This window comes from Stenella coeruleoalba (genome assembly GCF_951394435.1).
Source record: "Stenella coeruleoalba genome assembly, chromosome: 14".
Taxonomy (NCBI): Eukaryota; Metazoa; Chordata; class Mammalia; order Artiodactyla; family Delphinidae; genus Stenella; species Stenella coeruleoalba.
The window spans coordinates 43,124,829-43,141,441 of record NC_137160.1 but is presented as its reverse complement, the minus strand read 5'-3'; the positions used below and the strand labels follow the sequence as shown (position 1 = coordinate 43,141,441).

The window sequence follows — 16,613 nt, the reverse complement described above, 5'->3', positions numbered from 1 at the left end:
TAAATTTTATTTAAAAAATTGAGAAACTATTGGTGTGTTTCTTTTTTTAATTAATTTTTATTGGAGTATAGTTGATTTACAATGTTGTGTTAGTTTCTGCTGTACAGCAAAGTGAATCAGTGACACATATACATATATCCACTCTTTTTTAGATTCTATTCCCATATAGGTCATTACAGAGTATTGAGTAGAGTTCCCTGTGCTGTACAGTAGGTCCTTATTATCTTTTTTTTTTTCCAGTACACGGGCCTCTCACTGTTGTGGCCTCTCCCCTTGCGGAGCACAGGCTGCGCAGGCTCAGCGGCCATGGCTCACGGGCCCAGCCACTCCACGGCTTGTGGGATCTTCCCGGACCGGGGCACAAACCCGTGTCCCCTGCATCGGCAGGCGGACTCTCAACCACTGCACCACCAAGGAAGCCCATTATTATCTATTTTATATATAGTAGTGTGTATGTGTCAATCCCAGTCCCCCAATTTATCTCTCCTTCCCCATTACCCTCCATAAGCTTGTTTTCTACATCTGTGACTCTATTTCTGTTTTGTAAATAGGTCCACTTGTACCGTTTTTTAAGAGTCCACATATAAGCGATATCATATGATTGATATGTTTCTGATCACTAAAACAAAAAAAGAAAATGCTCACTAGACCCTCATTGGCATTTTAATAGTGACTGGTTTTACATATTGGAAGGGAAGCCAGTTTTATACTGGGACCAATAAAAGAAGAAAATAGGCCAATACAATTCATTAGAGGTATATACATACACTACAAAACAATTGTGGCACATTCTTAACATGCTGGATCGAATTGCCTGGTGCTCTGAAGAAGGACTTATGGATTTAAGTTAATTCTCTTTGCATGATCTTTTATATAAATCTTGGATATTGTGCTTTTAATAAATTTCCATTTACAGTGATGATATGTTATTTTGGTGTACTCCAACTGAAGTTGGAGAACTGCTACACTTTTAATAATCCCAGTTGAAGTCTTAAAATTAATAAACTTACTCCAGTGTCCATTGGTCCACAACACCTCTTCTTTCAACATATGCTGTTAACTGTAAAGGGACACAAAGTGACCCCACCCAGCCAGCACCTCAGCACCTAACCTGTCCGGGCACCATCTGGAAAAAGGCTCTGTGTATCTAGTACGGCACCTGGAGAGTTGCTTCACAGCATGTCCTTATCCTGGCCCAGTGGTATGCACCTAATTCCCAGGTGGACCGTGTCTTTCCACCCTGTCCCACTATTCCTATTGCTTGTGCAAAAGATCAGAAGACCAAATACAAACAGAGGAGGGAAAAGAGGAACACAAGCACTGCATAAAACGTATTTATTCTAGCACTTTCTTATAGACAGTAGTTGTTTACTTCAACATCTGAGGCCACCACTGGTCTTTCACATGGTGCAACTGATATGGATTTGGATATAATGTCAAAAAAATGACACCCACAACCTTTACTACTATGCTATTTTTTAAGAGCAGAAGTTGTTCTTCAGTTTGAGGCACAGAAAAAGAGCTCTTACCATTAATTTTCCCAGAAATTTCTTCATAAAATTCATACAGTAGCTGTTGTTGCCACTCCAGATCATTGGAGTTTAACCTCTACCATAATTTCTGTGTCTCTTTTTCAACTGACGTACCTTTCAAATTGTGAGGGCATAGGCTAGAAATAAATGATGTGTTAGGCCTATTTGTATGCTTGAGTTGTCCATTTGTAAAGTGGGAATAACAAAGTTTACACCTGCTTTATTCTAGGGACATCTTTAATACTGTAAGATATTTTCAGTTACCTATGTTATGCCTTAAAAAAAACAAGTCTGTTTTCACCATATCGTATATTATTTTCTGGATTTGGGAACTCAGAGTGTCAACCTAAGGAAACAAACAGCATAAATAAAACAGACTCAGTCCTACCTGTATATCTGACGCTATAATGGGAAAAATCTGACACCTGTAGCCTTGTGTAGTAACCACAAACATAGACTTAGGAGGCTGAGCTATGTGGTGCCAAACTCTGGCTCTGCCACATGGCAGTTGTTCGACTTTGGACAAGTTACTCTCTTAGCCTAAATTTTGAAAAGGGGATCAGAAAGAAATGTGTCATTGAAACATTCAACTATACACACATATGTGTATAAACACACATGAATGTATATGAATGTATACATGGCTTAATTGTTATAATACTGACATATACATACATACATATATGTACTTGGCATTAAACATTGTGCATGATTTGTAGTAATCAAAATAGTATCTGTTGTTATCTTTACTATCTTCTAGCTTAAAGAAGACTTCCATAATGGGAGCATATTTATATACACTCGTGTACCAATAAAGTATATTTTTGCCTTCCCCAGGGGAAAAGACACCTTTCTGCTTTTATCACAGAAAGCAATCACATTTTTTTGGAATTAAAGCCTGAAGCATTGACATTATTCTGTGATAAAAGATGGATAGTTGTGTTCGTAATAGAAGAATATTCAATGGCAAATTGTTGCTGTTGTGCAAAATCACAAAGAGATCTTATATTTGTAAGCAATTAATCATGGACTACTTTGTTAATATTGCTTCTAATTTTGTTTTAAACTACTATTTAAATCATTTATTGTTACTTATCTTTTCATCATTGTGACCTTGCCTCCCCAAATAGACTATGTTGCTTATAAATGTGCCAATGCTTTCCGAGTACTTAATGCCTTAATTTTTCTATCAAATGTGTCCATTTGAAATGTTGAAGGGTGCAGTGTAACTGCTTTCACTTCACTGGAAATCAGTTTACTAATCTGCAAAATGAGAGAACTGGGTCAGAAACCCTCTATGGTCCTTTCCCATTCTAGGCATGCCACGATTTCTTGTTCATTGAAGTAGAACACCCCAAACGTGGATTTGGTTCAAACATTACTCAGTTGTGCTGTCCACTGAAAGTTACAGAAATATTTCACGGAGTTATTCCTGGAGTCAGACAGCATGTTTTGAGAATATGCTGCAATGTGACTGTCCATGGTTGCAGAAAATGGCAATGGTCAGAAAGGCACGGGGACAGCTGCCCCTAACATGCTACCTGGGAAACCTAGCAACAAACAGCAGTGAGATTGCTTAGCAGGAAAACTGAGGACAATATTCAAGTATGAAAAACCAATTATGCTGAGACCAGAGACGAAGATTTAGGACCTTACCTGGGGGGGAACTCATAGGTCTTTCATTCAGCAAAATTTCATTTGTGATGGTGTTCTTCTCCCTTTAAGAAGAGAATCATGCCTCATTGTACCATCAAATGACACTTCAGATTGTGGAGGTGTGCTAACACCATTCAGATTCACATGTCGGATGCCCGTATTTCTGATGAACACTATGAATCTTTATTACTCTCGATAGGTTTATAGGTAGGAATTTTTAAATTGTCTTTGTAAATACAGAGATATGTATGTTTCGGTGCCATGGTATTTACCAGTGTAATCTCATCCAGTATTGAGGAGGCAGGGTCAAGGTGGTGGACAGATTACATTAGCAATGCATGTAAGTAACTCTCTCCTGGAAACTGACATCTCTGCTGTGGTCAAAGTAACCCAAAGGATCTGCTGCTTGCCCATGATGTGGAACCACATTTCTCAAGGAATGGTCCATTGACCCGCTGCATCAGAACCAGCTGGGGGACTGTTAAAAATGCAGCTTCCATAGCTCACTCCTGGCTCCCTGAATTGAAATACCTTGGAGTGAGGCCATTTTAATAAACTCCTCAGGTGATTCTGATGCTACATAATGTTCGAGAACCCTTGACATGAACAGAGTGACTTGTCAAAATCGCAGTATGGCCATTTCACTCTTCTACCTAACCTCCTAACTGGCTCCGCTAAGCCACAGAAGCAAGTTGAAATTTTTTCACCTGTCAAATACAGCTTTCGTGATATAACCTCTGCCTAGGTCTCTGGTTTTTTTCTCTCCTTACCGCCTGCTGTGTGCTTAAAATTGCAGCAACAGAACTGCTTGTAGACTTGAACAGAGCATGCTGCTGCTTGCCTCCTTATCTGTGCTCACCAGGTCCTCTCTCTGGAATGCTCTGCCCTTCTGTCTTTTATTCCAGATTCCCTCTATTTGGAATGCTCTTTCTTTCTCCTCCCCTTCATTACATTCCACCTGGGCTAAGTCAGCACCAATAACGATCTTTCTCTGTATAGATTGGTCTTATCATCTTGAGTAACAAAAGTAATGCTATTTTTCTGTCCATCTTACCTACTTGGCCATGAAAGGCCTTGAGAACGCAGAATAAATATGTAAGTGAGTTTGGTGGCAAGCAACAGAACTCAACTCAATAAATTAATCAAGAAAAAAGAGGAAGCACTGGTAAGATACTGCATAGCTAGGAGATAAATAGGAAGTGTGTCAACTGTACTTAGGAAGGACAGACACCAGGGAAGCTGCAGATCCCAGCAACAGGAACTCCTACTCAGGACAGGGGAGGGCAATGAGGGCTACAAAGCAGACACATGATTGGTGGCCCCACTGAGGTCACGTGAGATGAAAAGTCAATTCCTCCAAAGGAAGAGGATGTGGTGCTGTTACTGAAAAAGGTTAGGAGATACTGGGCAGACAAAAACAACAGCTTCCACTCCATTGAGTCTTTTTTTTTTAATACATAAATCTATTTATTTATGGCTGTGTTGGATCTTTGTTGCTGCGTGTGGGCTTTCTCTAGTTGAGGCGAGCGGGGGCTACTCTTCGTTGCGGTGCGCAGGCTTCTCATTGCGGTGGCTTCTCTTGTTGCAGAGCACAGGCTCTAGGCGCGTGGGCTTCAGTAGTTGTGGCACACGGGCTCAGTAGTTGTGGCTCGTGGGCTCTAGAGCACAGGCTTAGTAGTTGTGACGCACGGGCTTAGTTGCTCCACGGTATGTGGGATCTTCCTGGACCAGGGATTGAACCCGTGTCCCCTGCATTGGCAGGCAGATTCTTAACCACTGCACCACCTGGGAAGTCCTTCCATTGAGTCTTGCTCCTGCTTGTGTCCCCAGAGTCTAGTGAGGAGTGTGACACCCGGTAGGCTCTCCTTGGATGTTTGCTGAATAAACAAAGCCAGAGATAACTAACATTTATTTAATACTACCTGCCAGGCAATGAGCAAGGGTTTCAACATTATTGCATTTGACCTCTCACAACAGTTCTACAAGTAAACATTATCTGTGTTTTGAAAATGAGGAAACGAAATCAAAGAAGTAACTTGCCAAGATCACTCAGCAAGAGAAAGAGCTAGGACCTTGAACATGTACTGCACTGCCTTCCCCCAGTGAGAAATATATAATGCTTTTTCTTCATAAGAAGTATAACATTTCTTTTTTCAACAATATCCCTGTTTAGTTAACAGTGTCTTAGAGATACCTCCCATGTTATCCCAGGGAAGGCCAGTATTGCATAGTGGTTAAATTCGTAGGTACTGAGAGAGATTTCCTGGATTGGACTCCCAGCTCTGCTTTTTACCATGAATGTGATCTGAGGCAAGTTTTTAACCTATCTGCACCTCTGTTTCTCTGGAAAATCAGGAGGACAAAATTAGTTACCTATGTCATAGGGTTACCTCAAGGATCAAATTAGTTACTATATATAAAGCATTTAGCTTAATACCTGATATATAGTTAAGTGCTATAAAATTTTGCTTGTTCTTTTTATTACTGCATTGCCTTCCACAGAATGTGTGTACCATAATATATTTAATCATTCCCCATGGAAATTTTGTTAGCTGCATATTTTTGATGTTATAGACAATGCTTCAAAGAACATTTCTGTTTGTATCTCCTTGTTATATGGTTGTCTACACATTAGCTCAACGATTAGAATTATTGAGTTAAAGGGTGTATGTATGTTAAAATTAATTTTTATCTATTACAGTGCATATACAGCACAAATATCAAAATATGCAAAAGATCATGCAATAAAATTACTTCTTCCCATTCTTGCTCCCCAGCAACCAATTAGTTCCCCTCCCTTAAGGCAATCACACTTATTCATTCCTTGTGTATAGTTTTAAGGATATTAATATGCATATGCCAGTACACATATGTGTGTGTGTATGTATGTGTGGATGCATGCATATGGGCTTTAAAAAATATAAATGATAGTATTCAGTACATACAGTTGTGCTCCTAAAGCCTTTTTCACAACAATATATGTTGGAGAGCTTCCTTTGAGGAGAGTTACAGAGTTGCTCTTCTTTTTTAAAGACTGCATAGTATTCCATTGTAAAGATGTACCATAATGTATTTAATCACTCTTGTATTGGTAGACATTCAAAGTATTTCTAATATTTTGCTATTACAAACAGTACTATAATAAACATCCCTGTCTTTTCACCCACGTGCATTTTTAAAATGAAACACTACAAACGGGCCTAAAAATGGCAAGCTGCACGTTTTTTGGGGGTGGGGAGATGACTGCGTTGGGTCTTTGTTGCTGTGTGCGGGCTTTCTCCAGTTGCGGCGAGCAGGGGACTACTCTTCCTTGCAGTGCGCGAGCTTCTCATTGCGGTGGCTTCTCTTGTTGAGGAGCACGGGCCCCAGGCATGTGCGGGCTTCAGTAGTTGTGGCTCGAGGGCTCTAGAGCGCAGGCTAGTTGCTCCGTGGCATGTGGGATCTTCCAGGACTAGGGTTCGAGCCCCTGTCCCCTGCACTGGCAGGTGGATTCTTAACCACTGCACCACCAGGGAAGTCCAAGCTGCACATTTTTAAATGGTGCTTTATCTGTTTGTTAAGTAAATTTACCATACTTTACAAAAATGTTTTCCTATTATGGACATTTAGATTTCCTCTAAGTTTCCGGTATGAACAATAAACTTCAAAGAATATAGAGACGTCTTTCTCATATCTTCAGCACTACTTAAAATTGTAAATTCATTTCTTTTCATTACTCCTGGAAGGAACTAAGTAAGGAAAGTATGTATTTTTTCTGGCAATTTTATTCTCCTTTTAATTTAGTGAGAGATTCATCAGCCTTCTTGATACCAGAGATGTTGATTATAGGGCTTTCAAATTTCTTTTGTACTAACCTATACTTCTGATGCCTTTCAGGGCCTAGAGTCTGGACTGTAAATTCATTCTCTGGCTGATTCCTCCATCATCATCATCATCATTACTGTCAATTTTATAAGTCTATTAAGAGCCTTATAAATAATATCAGATGTTTAATTTTCATCTATCCTCCCAGGTCCCAGTTTCCTGCCTTAATTTATCTAATTTTTGTCTTATTCTTTTCTAAGATTCTTAGTACTTCTCATCTCTACACAAGTGCCTTGGTGAAAAACACACGGATTTTAAAAAAAAAGATCTGGTATTAAAGTATGGGTCTGCCACATATTTGCTATGTGACCTTTGCTAAGTTACATTCTCTGAGCCTATAAAATGGGAACATATAATATCTGTCTTGTGAAATTAGTATTGAATCACATATATAAAGATAAATACATGTATCAGCTCCTACACGCAAGGCTCCTCCTACACTTCACATTCATTACGTCCACTCTTAGAGTAGCCGCCACAGGAGAAATAGGAAGGCCAATACCGCAGACTATGAGAAAATCAAGGAGATGATAGTACGAGATGGATGTGGTGTAGAAAGTCACCAAACTAAGACCTGAGATTTGAATTAGAGGAGCTGAGAGTTGTGGGTGTTGGTAGGAAGTGTTCAAACAGAGCAAAAAAGCATGTATAAAGGCGCTGAGGTCAGAAAGAGCTTGGTACAGTCAAGAAATTATAAGAAGTAGAGAAATTTAGGACCATACAGAATAAGGGAGAGAATGATAGCAGATGGGGCCCACAATGGTATTTTGGGAGGCCCTATTGTTGGCCTATCCAATTTCCTTATCTTCTTCTTTCCCAGTAAAGAACCCCTAATTGTATTGGTCAGACAACTGAAGAGCCAAGCCCGGTGGAGTATATTATGAGTTTAAGCCAGTTAGAGTACCCTCATTATCCTCTGCCGGTGATTGGTTTAAGAACCATCATGGGGCCCGGTTTAGACAAATAGGATATAAGGGGAAGTCTGCAGAGGAAGGCCCCTAGGAAGTGTTTTCCTCCCACTTTAAAAGGAGAAGGAGCTAATAGAAGGAAACTCTATCTTTCCTTTCTGTTTTTGGAGATGGTTGTGTGTAGATGTGATTATTGGAGCACTTCCTGCCATCCTTCTGCCATGAGGAAGACACTACTGATACACTGGGGATGGCAAAGGGCTGAGACCTTAAGGACATCTTTAACTGCTGAGCCAACTCTGGAACTGCTTCGCTCTGGACTAATTTACATATTAGATAATAAATACCCTTATTGATTAAGGCGCATTCAGTTGAATTTCTATTCCCTGCTGCTGAAGGTATTCTACTGATTATAGTTATGGAAGGAGTAAGATCATGGAGAGCTTCGTAGATCATGCTAAGTATTTGAAATGTAATCCTAAGGGTTATGGAGAACCATTTAAGTCTTTTGAGCATGGAGTGACACAAGATAGGATATCTTTTCAAAAGGTCACTTTAGTTGCGATGTGGATAATAGATTGGACAGTGGCAATTGTGGATGCAGGTGGAGCAGATGGGAACTATTGCAACAGGTCACACGAGAGAACACAGTGGTTTAAAGTAAGTGGTGGCTGGCCATGGGAATAGAGAAAAATGAAACAATTCAAGAACTGTTGAGAGATATATTGGAGGCAGAACTGTGATTGGGATTGATTCAATGTGAGTGAAGACGAGGAAGAAATCAAAGATGGCTCCCAGGTGTCTGGACTGAGCTACTAGGTAGATTATGATGCCATTTACTAAGAGAGGAATAAACAACTGGAGGTAGAACAGGTGGGAAGTCACAATAATGAGTTCATTGTTGGCGGTGTTGAGTTGAAGGTGCCTGAAGCAACCAGGTGATTATATCAAGCAAGCAGGTGGGCATTTGAGTGCCTAGAGGAAAGATAAAGAGTTTGGAATCTAGATGGTAACAGAATCTATGTGATTTTTGAGATTCTTAGGTAGGGAATGAGTGATCAGAAGGGAAAAGTTCCCAAGACAGAATCCTACGATCCCTAGCACTTAGCTTTTCCATGGAGCAGGGGAGTCCAGTGAAGGAGACTGAGAAAGAAGAGCCAGAAAGAAAGAAGGAAAGCCAAAGCATGTTTCTACAAGGAGGGAGCAGTCAGCACTGACAAATGCAGTTGAGAGGTGAAGCAAGAAAAGGACTGAAAGGAGTCTATTCCATTTATCCACGTAAAAGCCACCCACCACTGACACTGATGACAAAGCAGTTTTTGGACAGATAAAGTGGTCAGCTCAGAACCCAGGTTAGATGGCATAAGGATGGAGTAATTAAGAAATGAAGACCTAAAAAGGAGAGAATCAGGTCAAGAAATTTGGCCTTAAAGAAGACATAGTGTAGGAGCTGAGGGAAATGTGGGACCAAGGGAAGGTTTTTGTTTATCTTTTACAGGTAGCAATAGCTATCTTTCCTTCACTCCTATACCCAATTCATTAGCAAGCCCATTTAGGTCTTTGTCTAAAATATATCACAAACCTGTCCATCTCTCACCTACTACCCAGATGACTCCCTGGTTTGGGCCATTATTATCCTCACTTGGATTCATTCAGTAGCCTCCTAACTGGTTTCTCTGCCTCCATTCTTATTTTGTTCCTGTCTTTTCCAAACCACACAGCAGTGGAATTAAATCAAACATGGCACCTGGAATAAAACCCAAGCTCTTGGTCTTGCCCTGTAAGACTGGGTATGATCAGGACCGTCTCCTACCTCATCTCATGCCATTTACACCCCTGGTCCCTCATGCTCCAGCCCCACACCCTGGTTTTTGTTGTTGTTGTTCTTGCCTTGCTCACTGTTCCCAGAGCTTAGCAAGCTTCTTCCTAAATCTCTGAGTGGCTGACTCCTTTTCATTATTCATGACTCTACTCAAATGTCACCGCATCCAAGAAGTCTTCCCTGACCTTCTTACCCTCCCCGCCCCCATCCTCACTCCCTGTTTTATCTTCTTTTTGGCTCTTATCAGCTGAAATGAACTTGTTCATTTATTTATTTATTGTTGATTACTTATATCTTCTCATTAAAAGTAAAGTCTGGGGAAAACTGGGTGAAGTTTATAGGATTATTATGTATTATTGTTTGTGTGTATTGCATATGCATATTATGTATTACCATGGATTTTTTTAAATAAAAAGAGCGTGGGGCTTCCCTGCTGGCGCAGTGGTTGAGAGTCCGCCTGCCGATGCAGGGGACACGGGTTCGTGCCCCGGTCCGGGAAGATCCCACATGCCGCGGAGCGGCTGGGCCCGTGAGCCATGGCCGCTGAGCCTGCGCGTCCAGAGCCTGTGCTCCGCAATGGGAGAGGCCACGACAGTGAGAGGCCCGCGTACAGAAAAATAAATAAATAAATAAAAATAAAAGAGCATGAATTTATATATCCAAAAAAAAAATGTTTTTAAAGTAAGTTCTGTGAGAACTGGGATTTTGTTTGCTTGTTGGGAACTGTGTCCCCATCACCAGAAAGGAGTCTGGCATGCAGTGGGCATTAAAGCCTTATTAAATGCGTGAGTTAATAAATGCTATATTTGGTCATAAATATTCAAAAGAGGATGGAGGGGGAATACAAACAACAGCAGGAGATTCTAAGGCGACGAAACTGGACGGGGCGGGGGTCGGGAGGGTCCTAGGATTTTAGAATCCCTGTCCTAGCGTTAGGATTCGAATCCAGGTCCCAGAACTCTTTCCACTACTGCATGCTACCTCTCCATTTATGCAGTGTTGATTACATGACGGAAGTGGTGATTAGCACTTTCTTAGGAGACGCTCGTAGATCATCTTTGTGGCCTATTATGATTACAACAGTGCAGGACCCATAGGACAACCACCTTACAAATGGGTGTTCTCTGACTGCCTTCAAACGGGACCACGCCCGCACTTTCATTCACTTGCTACAGTGGTTCGCAAGGAGGAGGCGGGCGATTGCTTGGAAGACTCACTGCCCGCCCAGGTCCTCAGCTCTGCAGTTGAGGTGTCAGGTTTCAATCCTCCCAGGGCCACTGGACGTCGCGGCGTGCCCGGTGCGGCGGCCGCCTCCGCCTCCAAGCCTAGACTTAGGCAGCGAGCGAAGGCTCACTTCAGACGCGCGGCCGCGCACTCGGCCTGCCGCAGACCGAGGCTGGGCCCCGCGGCGGAGGCTGCTTCGGGGCTGCGCTGGCTGCGCGCTCTGGGCGGCGGCGATCGCGGCTGGGCCGGGACTTACTTCCTCTACCGCAGGACAACAAAACAAGCCGGCTGCAGGCACCGGGCTCTTGGCAACGGTCTGGGCCGTAGGCGCAGCGATGGGCTCCGTGCTGAGCAGCGATAGCGGAAAATCCGCGCCCGCCTCGGCCACCCCGCGGGCCCTGGAGCGCAGGGGGGACCCCGAGCTGCCCGTTACGTCCTTCGACTGCTCCGTCTGCCTCGAGGTGTTGCACCACCCCGTCCGGACCCGCTGTGGCCACGTGTAAGTGCCAGGGGAGCTGGGTTTGCGCGCCCGCCCCCTGGGGAGGGCGATGTTAGCGGAGCCGTTGGGGATCGGGGGGTTCAGAAGCCGGCGCTTGAAGGAAACTGCTGCAGGGAGAGACCTGGACCCGTCGAGTGCGGACCACGGGGAAAGTGCCCTGTCGGAAGGTGACACAGGATTTCAGGAGGAGAAAACAGCAACAAGCGGGCCCTGCAGCCGCCGTAGAGCCGCCTCCTCCCGCAGCCCAAGTGCGGAGTCCCTGGGACGGGAATTCCGGGCGCGAGAGCCGCGGGGAGCAAGGGCTTGCCGGCTGAGGAGAGTGCGCTTGGCTGCAGAAGCAGCATCCGCCTGGGCCCAAGGCAGGGGCTCCCGCCGAGCGCAGTTCCCGCTCCGCTCGGTTAATCGGGCGGTGCTTCCTTCTCCGCCCGGAACCGGGGTCGGTTTTGTTTTGCTGGCTCTGTGCACGTGTTCTAGAACGCCCGCGAGGCTGGGCTCTTGAGCAAACAAGGATCTGTGCAAACTGTCCTTCCATCCCCACCTCCCTTTCCCAACACAGACGCCCAAACCCCTCAAAGATCAATCAAACGGGAACGTCCAAGTGACTTGCTGTAGTCGTTAGAGTTGAACAAGCCGCCAGGGCTGGGTCTGCGGCTTGAACGTTACCCCCAAGCCCGTAAATGCAGCAGTTAAAAGCATAGCCAACCGAGTGAAGGAGGTTGCAGACTACCTGCCTTACGCACAGCCTCCCCACCGCGGTAGGAAGTAGAGATAAAAATAACTGTCTTAGAAACCACGTACACACCAACTAAAACTCGCTGTTAGCGCACATCCGTGGTAGTTTCTAGGAAGAGTTTAAAAACAAAATCCCTTTATAAAATTGGCACGTCCTTAACGTGTGCCTGAGTAGTAGTAGGGGTTGGATCTGTGAGTTTGTGTTCCATTTGCTTAAAAGCTTTCTTCCCGTGGATGCGTGGGTGTGTGACTGTGTGGGTGAGATTGGTGGGGGGCGGGCGGGGGAGGGGATTGCATAGAGCATGAGTGGAAACCCACTTACTGTCTTCTCTGGACCGCCGACTAACTAGTTTGATGAAGCCCCGAGGCAGTAAGTGCTTTCTGGCTTACCAGGAAAAAAGAAGTATCATAAATCAAGAATGCAAGTGCACAAACCGTCTTTAAAAGGACTTAGGTGGTCCTTGACACCTCTAGCCTAGTATCTGAGAAGCAGTTTTCAATACTGAAAAGCCCCCCAGAGAGCCAGGGAGAAAAATCTGCAGCCCACACAATGTTTAAAGAAAAAGTGTCCCTGGGCATTCTTTTGTGGCCATATTTTCAGGGCCTGTTGTTTCAGCTCTGTACTTTAAACTCAAGGCTAATTTAGCTCCTGTCTGATTACTGACGTTGTTTCCCAGCTGTCCAGATGTAGCTCATTGACGTAATTCCTCAAGGCCAAGATGGAAGCTAAGATGTTATTGTGTTATATGAAATACATTGATTAGTTCAGAGCAGTAATAACCTCAGGATACCTAGCCTACATTTAAATTTAGTCTGTATTAGTATTAAAACTTTTAGGTTGCACCAAAGACACACAGTGGGCCTCAAGTCTTGGAAGATTTTCTTTAGTAGAACTGAACTGGGCAGCTTTGCTATTGGAGATTGTTATCTGATTGTTTTCCCTGGTTTGGATTTTGAATGCTATAACTTTGTGCAGTGTTTTGCTTCTGCTAAAGAGAAATATAAATTTGCAAAATGTTGAATCCTTTGTTTAATCTTTTTCTTTGTTAGAGTGAATAGGAAACCAGCAACTGGAAAAATAGTCGTGAAGTAGCACAATAAGGGCTGGACAAATTGCCTTCCCTCACTTTACTGTTCTTTGTTTTGACAAATCTATGTCCATTGTTCTGGCCGGGGGCAGAATTTCCATATTCCTACTTTTGGCAAATTTACTTGGGCCTCTTCCACTTTGTAAATGTTAACTGGAGTCCCTTCTGCTTTTGGGGATGGTGAGCCTTCCTAACACCGTTTGTACTTCCTAAATGAATTACTCTCTTCCATTGAACTTAAATTGGAAAATGAGGAAATGCAAATGAAACCTCTATATTATCCCATACTTAAGCTTATTTCCAAACTTGCTGAACTAGGTTGTTTATGCCAATTTCTGTTTATAAACTAGTTTCAAGTCAAGCAAGTATAATATGGCAACATACCTTGAATGAATATGTATATATGTATTGTGATGCAGTAAAACTGTGAGAGCTTCATAGCCACTAACCAGCTGTGTAATCACCACTTTGGTTAATCTTTTTGAATCTCAGCTTCTTCATTTGTAAAATAAGGTGAGTAATGGAATTTTTATGAGTATTTAAAGTGTAAAAGTAGCCCATAATATAGGCTCAAAACATTTCTTTTTTTGTTGTTGTTTAACTTTTATTGGAGTATAGTTGATTTACAATGTTGTGTTAGTTTCAGGTGTCAAAACATAGTTTCTATTTCCATCGAAGTCATTCTGTAAAGCAAGCAAAAACGCATGAACAGGTTTTATTTCTTTTAAAAAATAATTAATTAATTTACTTTTGGCTGTGCTGGGTCTTCGTTGCTGTGCGCGGGCTTTCCCTAGTTGCGGCGAGCGGGGGCTACTTTTTGTTGTGGTGCACGGGCTTCTCATTCTGTTTTCATTGCGGAGCACAGGCTCTAGGTGCTCGGAGTTAGGGAGTTGTGGCTCTCGGGCGCTAGAGCGTAGGCTCAGTAGTTGTGGCGCACGGGCTTAGCTGCTCTGCGGCATGAGGGATCTTCCTGGACCAGGGCTCGAACCCGTGTCCCTTGAGTTGGCAGATGGATTCTTAACCACTGCGCCACCAGGGAAGCCCCCAGGTTTTATTTCTTATCTCTATGCTTCTTTTGGAATAAAACTGGGCCACAAAAGATAAGTCTATGACATTTCCAAGATGTCCCAGATAGCCTTACTTTTAGCTTAGTTCTTTTTTCATTTGGTGGACTTTAATTTAAGAAGTTCCATTTTAATGTCTGTTATTTCAAACTGACGTTATTCATATCTCAGTATCAGTTGTAAAAGTAGATTTGGGGGAAAAGACTTCCTACCTCTGCCTTTTTTCTATTAACAGTGAGCTGGGAAAAGAGGGAGTAAATGAGTTGAAACTGCATAAGGGAAACTAAAACGGAATCTGATTTACATTTAAAAGAAATATTCAAGAAATTTGGTATGGTATATATCGAGGGAGACAAAAGTCGAAGACAGAGATACAGGGGGACAGAGTTTAGCTCAGGAGGAAGTTAATGAACTCACAATTAAGCCTGTTGAATGTACACTAGTCTGATAGGGAGACATCTAAATGGAAATGTCCCAGAGGCACTGGGAAAGTGGGTTTAGGGACACAGCTCAAGGCTGGAGCTAAGGGAGTTACCAGAAAGGGTCAAGAGGTTGAGAATGGGCCTAAGAGAGCTAAATACAAACCAGAGCAGACCATACAGTACAAAGAGCCACATCGCCATAGACCTGAGTTGGGTTGAGTTGCTCCAAGTCACAGAATTTGCCATTTTTTTAAATGAAACTGTTGAAGATAATTCTGAAGTGCTTTCTGGTAAATGGATTAAAACGTTCCATTTGTGGTAAAGTATGAGCATCAAATTCATGGTTCTCTAAGTAGAGTCTGAGGGTTTCCTGATGTGTTTTAAACTGACCCAGAAATAGACATCAGTGCTTTCATTCTTTTTTTTTTAATTTTAGTATATTTTATTTTATATTAAAATTTTTATTGAGGTAAAATTGACATATAACATTATATTAGTTTCAGGTGTATGACGTAATGATTCAATTTTTGTAAATATTGCAAAACCACCAAAAGTCTAGTTAACATCTGTCAGAATACATGGTTATAAAATTTTTCTTTCTTGTGATGATAACTTTTAAGATCTACTCTTTTTTTCCTAATTAATTAATTTATTTATTTTTGGCTGCGTTGGGTCTTCGTTGCTGCACGCGGGCTTTCTGTAGTTGGGGTGAGCGGGGGCTACTCCTCGTTGCAGTGCGCAGGCTTCTCATTGCAGTGGCTTCTCTTGTTGCAGAGCACGGGCTCTAGGCACGCGGGCTTCAGTAGTTGTGGCACACGGGCTCAGTAGTTGTGGTGCATGGCCTTAGTTGCTGCGTGGCATGTGGGATCTTCCCAGACCAGGGATGGAACCGGTGTCCCCTGCATTGACAGGCGGATTCTTAACCACTGTGCCACCAGGGAAGTCCCAAGATCTACTCTCTTAGCATCTTTCAAATAAGCAAAACAGTATTATTAACTATAGTCACCATGCTGTATATTACATCCCATGACTTACTTATTTTATAACTCAAAGTTTGTACCTTTTGACTCCCTTTACCCTTTTCACTTACAAAGCCCACAGTGCTTTCATTCTTACAGGAGGTATGCAATCCCAAGGACTTCTTTTTAACCTAAGATTAAAGCTACTTATCCTATTATTTATTATAGATATTTATACATATTTTCTATCAGTGAGGATTCTCCAGAGAAACAACCAATAGGTTATATATAAATATATGGAGAGAGAGAGAAAGAGAGATTGATTTTAAGGAATTGATTTACATTATTGAGGATAATCACTCGACTTGAAGTCAACTGATTATAGATGTTAACCACATCTACAAAATACCTTCACAGCAACATTTGCTTAAGTGTTGAATTAAACTGAGTACTATAGGCTGGCTAAGTTGATACATAAGACTAACTGTCACATCTTTTCAACAGGCTTTTAAGGGTTATTAAAATCTGGTGATAAAACCAAAAATTAGATCATTATCAGGCTTCACTAGAAGACACTTCAGAATTCTCTTAAGAAGCCTGACTATCAGGCAGCCATGCACACACCTACATGTTGCTCAAGCAAACAGTAGGAATCCACAGTTTTCTTAAAATTAAAATGATTGTTCATTTAGCTTTATCATTTCAGTTTGCTGTGGGTTGTTTGGTTAGACCTACTATTGCATGGAGTGCATTCGTTTTTTGATCCAGCCAACGTGGCCTGCTCTGTGCTGAGCACACAGACACAAAGGCTTATCCTTTTGGTGTTTGCATTCTTATGAGGAA

The 16,613-nt window shown here is 42.4% G+C and overlaps 1 protein-coding gene across 4 annotated transcripts in view; it reads left to right on the top strand.

Annotated features, from left to right (window-relative positions):
• RNF125 (ring finger protein 125) overlaps positions 1-16,613 on the top strand; it is a 108,734-nt gene that overhangs the window by 56,798 nt on the left and 35,323 nt on the right. Inside the window, exon 1 of one of the 4 annotated variants that reach the window (XM_079941857.1) lies at positions 10,997-11,505. The exons of the other annotated variants lie outside the window; for them this stretch is intronic. Within the exon in view, the coding sequence (XP_079797983.1) occupies positions 11,342-11,505 (164 nt within the window). The 5' untranslated portion in view covers positions 10,997-11,341. Of the gene's footprint in view, positions 1-10,996; positions 11,506-16,613 lie in introns of those variants that run through there. 4 annotated transcript variants of the gene reach the window in all.